Source organism: Magnolia sinica, chromosome 12, assembly GCF_029962835.1.
Source record: "Magnolia sinica isolate HGM2019 chromosome 12, MsV1, whole genome shotgun sequence".
Classification (NCBI taxonomy): Eukaryota; Viridiplantae; Streptophyta; class Magnoliopsida; order Magnoliales; family Magnoliaceae; genus Magnolia; species Magnolia sinica.
Genome location: NC_080584.1, coordinates 61,548,294 through 61,553,003, shown reverse-complemented (window position 1 = coordinate 61,553,003; position 4,710 = coordinate 61,548,294). Strand labels below are relative to the sequence as shown.

Below are 4,710 nucleotides of genomic sequence, written 5' to 3'. Positions count from 1 at the left end.
ATGGTGACAAACTTGGCAGTGTGTTTATGTCACTAAGTTCTATGGTCCCAACATGATGTAAGTGTTATATCCATGGCTTAACATTTTTTGTTCGAGGGATCCGAGTCATAATACATAGTTGAAAACCATCGATCAACATTTTGGCTTTCTTCATATATGCTTTTAGTTGCTCTTTGCGTGTTCGATACATGCTAGTGACTTGGTTGACGACCAACTGCGAGTCGCCGAATACGTTGAGATGAGTAACTCCCAGACTGGCTGCTAGTCGGAGGCCGAGCAATAAGGCTTCATATTCTGTTGTATTGTTCGAGACTTGAAATCCAAGTCTTCAGGCATACTGTATGTAGGTTTGATCGGGAGTTTCCAAAACGACTCCTACCCCCGCTTGCCTTAGAGGTGGATGAGCCATCGACAAAAAGCTTCCAGGGTACTAGGTCGGGCGATGACGCGAGAGAAGTTGTCGTTGATTGATCGGTTGATCCGTCTCCAAGCTCGGTAGGTGAATTAGTTTGTGGTGTTACTTCAGCTATGAAGTCGGTCACAGCCTGTCCTTTAATGGCTACTCTCGACTTGTATTGAATGTCGAATTCACTGAGCTCAATCGTCCACTTCGTTAGTTGACCGGAAGCTTCTGGTTTTTGAAGGATTTGAGCAGTGGGAGGTCGGTCATAACGACAATGGTATGAGCTTGAAAATACGGCCGAAGTCGTTGCGAGGAGACAACTAGGACTAGGGCCACCTTCTCCAGAGGCAGATATCTTGTTTCTACCGGTAGTAATGCCTTACTGACGTAATACACAGAGAGTTGCTTCCCTTCGTGCTCGCGTATCAAAGCTAAGCTTACAACTGCGTCAGATACCGCTAGGTACAGTAACAAATCTTCCCCAAACTCGAATTTTGATAAGAGAGGTGGGGATCCGAGATAAGACTTCAATTGGTGGAATGTTACTTCGCATTCTTCCGTCCAATCTACCGGTTGTCGTCCCTTCAATTGCTTGAAGAACGGGAGGTATTTGTCGGTAGCTCTTGAGAGGAAGCGATTGAGTGCAGCTACTCGTCCGGTCAGCCTTTGTATGTCTTTGATCGTTTTCAGGGATTCCATGTCGAGCAACGCTTTAATTTTCTCTGGATTTACCCCGATCCCTCGTTGACTAACCAAGAATCCGAGAAACTTACCCAAGCTAACGCCAAAGGCGCATTTACTTGGGTTCAACTTCATCTGGTATTTGCGAAGGATAAGGAACATTTCTTCTAGGTCGGTAATATGGTCGGCCGCGTGTATACTTTTGACGAGCATGTCATTAATATATACTTCCACGGTTCGCCCAATCTACCGATCAAATATTTTGTTTACTAATCGTTGGTAGGTCGCCCTTGCATTCTTTAGACCAAATGGCATCACTCGGTAACAATAAAGTCATTTGTCAGCGACAAAGGTAGTCTTAGATTTATCTGATTGATGCATTACAATTTGATTGTATCTAAAATAAGCATCCATAAAACTGAGGAGTTCATGTCCTGCCATGCTATCTACCAGCTAATCGATCCTTGGAAGAGGGAAGCTGTCCTTTGGGCATGCTTTGTTTAAGTCGGTATTGTCAATACAGACTCGCCACTTCCCATCGACTTTCTTAACGAGGACGACATTAGCTATCAATTTCGGATAGTAGATCTCCTCGATGAATTTATCCTTGAGGAGCTTGTTGACATCTTCTTCAATGATGGTGTACCTTTCAGGGCCGAGCGGACGTCGCTTTTGTCGGATCGGCCGGTAGGTCTGATCAATGTTGAGTCGATGAGTCATCACCGAGGGATCGATCCTGGCATATCTTCATGGCTCCATGCAAACACATCAGCATATCGTTAGAGTAGGGATATCAACTTTTCTTTCAGGGGTGACTGCAGAGATGAGTCAATCTGTACCATTTTGGCCTCGCCTATCTCAAACAAGGGTACTGGGATAAGATCTTCTATCGGTTGTCCTCGCTCATGAGTCTCAACCCGAGGGTCCAATGATTCAATCGTGGTTATCTCAGCCGGAGCTTTTACGACCGTTACATAGCAGCGCCTTACGTCCTGTTGGTCGCCTTTGACGACTCCTACTCCTGACTCAGTCGAAAATTTTATGGAGAGATGGTACGTTGAAACTACAGTTTGGAGGTATAGAGAGGGTCAGCCGAGTATAACATTGTAGACTGACGGTTGATCGACTATGAGAAAGTCGACCATTACTGTCGCCTGTTGTGGAGAGTTTCCAGTAGTAAGTGGCAATGATACGACTCCTTCTGGGAGTACTTGTCCACCCGAGAATCCGATCAATGGGGTAAGAATTGGTCGTAAAGTTGATCTTTTGACGCTTATTTTGTCAAACACTTGAGTGAACAGCACGTCTGCGGACAACCCTGTATTGACGAGAATGCGAAATACCTTACGGTTTGCTATAGTAAGGGTAACGACCAATGCATCGTTGTGGGGGTGAAAAATACCCCGAGCATCTTTGTCGGTGAACGATATGCAGTACTTCTCTCTTTTCTTCTCCTTCGAAGGCCGAGATAAAATAAGGATTTCAGACTCGGGTCGACTGATGCTTCGGGCGTAGGTTTTTCGAGCATTGTTTGAGTCGCCCCCACCTTGGGGACCACCGACAATGGTCCGGATTTCCTCTATGGGTCGGTTGTCACCCGAACGTTCTTCTGTTGTCCTAGTTCTCTTGACATGCTCTCTGAGACGGCCTTCTCGGATGAGCCTCTCGATTTCTTCTTTCAAGTGATAACAATCACTCGTGTTGTGCCTATGATCGCGATGATAAAGACAATATTTGTTCTTGCTTCGTCGGTTCGGATTGTTTAGGAGCCTATCCGGACAGTTGACGAATCCTTTACCCTTGATTTCCATCAAAACTTGCTCTTGTAGTTTATTGAGCGGAGTATATGTCGAAAACTTGCGATCGGGTCGCTTACCCGACTTGCGTTCATCGCATGCTCGATCATTTTTATGCTTCTTTCCACCGGCCGAGTCAACTTCTTTTTTCACTGACTCTTTGGCCGAGACCTTTACATTCTGGGCGGCTTCACGCATGATTCGAGTTTCTTTAGCATCTGCGTACTTATCTGACCGGGCCATAAATTCAGCCAGAGTCAGAGACGGGTTTTTGTCCAATGACGCCAGGAATGGTTTATATCTAACGCCTTGCATGATCGAATTGAGTGTTGTTTCATCTGAATGTTTCTAGACTTAGAGCGACTCGAAGTTGAAGCGTTTAATATAGTCTTTCAGTAGTTCTCCCTCCTTTTGAACTATATTATTCAGGTGTGTAGGTGGCTTCAGCTTTTTCTTCCCACTAATGAAGTTAGTGAGGAAGGCGTCGCTGAGCTCTGCAAACGAGCTAATAGACTTTGCTTTTAACTGCTTGAACTAGAGTCAAGCTACATCGGCTAAAGTGAGGGAGAAGGCTCGGCACATCATAGTGTCTGAGGCATCGTGCAGTTCCATATACGTTCGGAAGGACTCGATGTGCTCGATTGGATCAGTTTTACTAGTGAAGGGTGTAATTTGCAGAAGGCGGAATCACTCTAGTAGCTGAGCTTGCATTATCTCTTCTATGAACGGGGATGCTTTTGCCTCGGGCCTTATCTGATGTATATCACAGCCCTGCTTCATGTCTGCAATCTCTTCTCGCACTTCCCTCCTGAAGTCCTGGAGGTCAACTTTCCAGGGTTCGTCACTTTTTGCCGTTCCCTCAATCGGAGGCCTGCTACGCCTTCTCCGATCTATTTCGTTTTGGAGATCAGTGTCGGGCAGTGGGGCGGTCACGGAATAAGTGAGTGCCGGCTCGGACGGACCATGGTGCCGACTTTGCTGAGAGACAAATCGCAAAGCGACGGGCTGAGCGTCGGTGAATTGCTGTGGGGCGTTCATCGCCTGACCCTCGTTGCGCTGAGGCAGTGGAACTTGTTGACGATGAATTTGCTCCAACATTTGCTTCATGAAGTTTATATCGGCTCTAAGTTCCTGAACCTCTCTATTCAACCACCCATTGCCTCTGTTCCGCTGGGTATTCCTAGTCGAAACAGAGGTTGTCGGACGGGCCACGGAACCTTGTTGGTTGTCAGGTCGATTCTGGGCTCCCTGGGCCCCATTGGTACTCGGCGGTCCTTCGGTTGCAGGTGGTCCAGTGACAGCGACCTCATTCGACTCATCCTGAGCAGTTCTTCTGGTTCTCGCCATTAAAACTCGTTTGAAGCTTCTGGATAGAGCCTGAAAATTGACTTTTTGTATCTCTTCCCACAGATGGCTTCAATCTGTTGATGCAAAAAACTAGTGCGTCTTCCTCCGTCCTATCACCTGCACGAGAAGGAGACAAAGGAGACCCTGGTTAGAGCCGGGGACCCTCCGATGCTTAAGTCAGTGATAGATTTGGACTAGAAGGTTTTTAGGAGAGTTTTCTGCGTACCTTACACCTTAGAGGTTTCCTGTTTTTATAGGAACGGGAGGATCTCGTCATGCAAGGATTTTCTCCCTGATATCTTGGAGATTTGATTTAATCCGTGTTTGGATGATATCCGATTTCGAGATCGGAAATCCTTTCATAAGATTTTCAGGACGGTATTATCATTTGCGCCGTCTTTTCCTTGCTTGGCTCGGTCCTGACTGATTCTAGTGTTGAGCAGATCTCGGCTAGTCGCAAGAATAAAGCTATTTGCCTTCTGT

General features: G+C 46.4%; 1 protein-coding gene across 1 annotated transcript; it reads right to left on the bottom strand.

Moving 5' to 3' along the window:
* Nucleotides 1-1,537: 1,537 nt before the first annotated feature.
* Nucleotides 1,538-3,195, bottom strand: LOC131220120 (uncharacterized). The gene is made up of 2 exons (XM_058215092.1): nt 2,201-3,195; nt 1,538-1,829 (listed from the first exon to the last, which is right to left on the bottom strand). The coding sequence occupies exons 1-2, from the start codon at nt 3,193-3,195 to the stop codon at nt 1,538-1,540; spliced, it is 1,287 nt and encodes a 428-aa protein (XP_058071075.1).
* Nucleotides 3,196-4,710: the final 1,515 nt, after the last annotated feature.

Excerpts from the sequence above, each read along its gene's own strand:
- LOC131220120 (XM_058215092.1), bottom strand. The coding sequence starts at position 3,195 with ATGCAAGGCGTTAGATATAAACCATTCCTGGCGTCATTGGACAAAAAC. Across the intron at positions 1,830-2,200 it reads TTTCTCATAGTCGATCAACC|ATATGCCAGGATCGATCCCT; the intron begins GTCAGTCTACAA and ends GGAGCCATGAAG.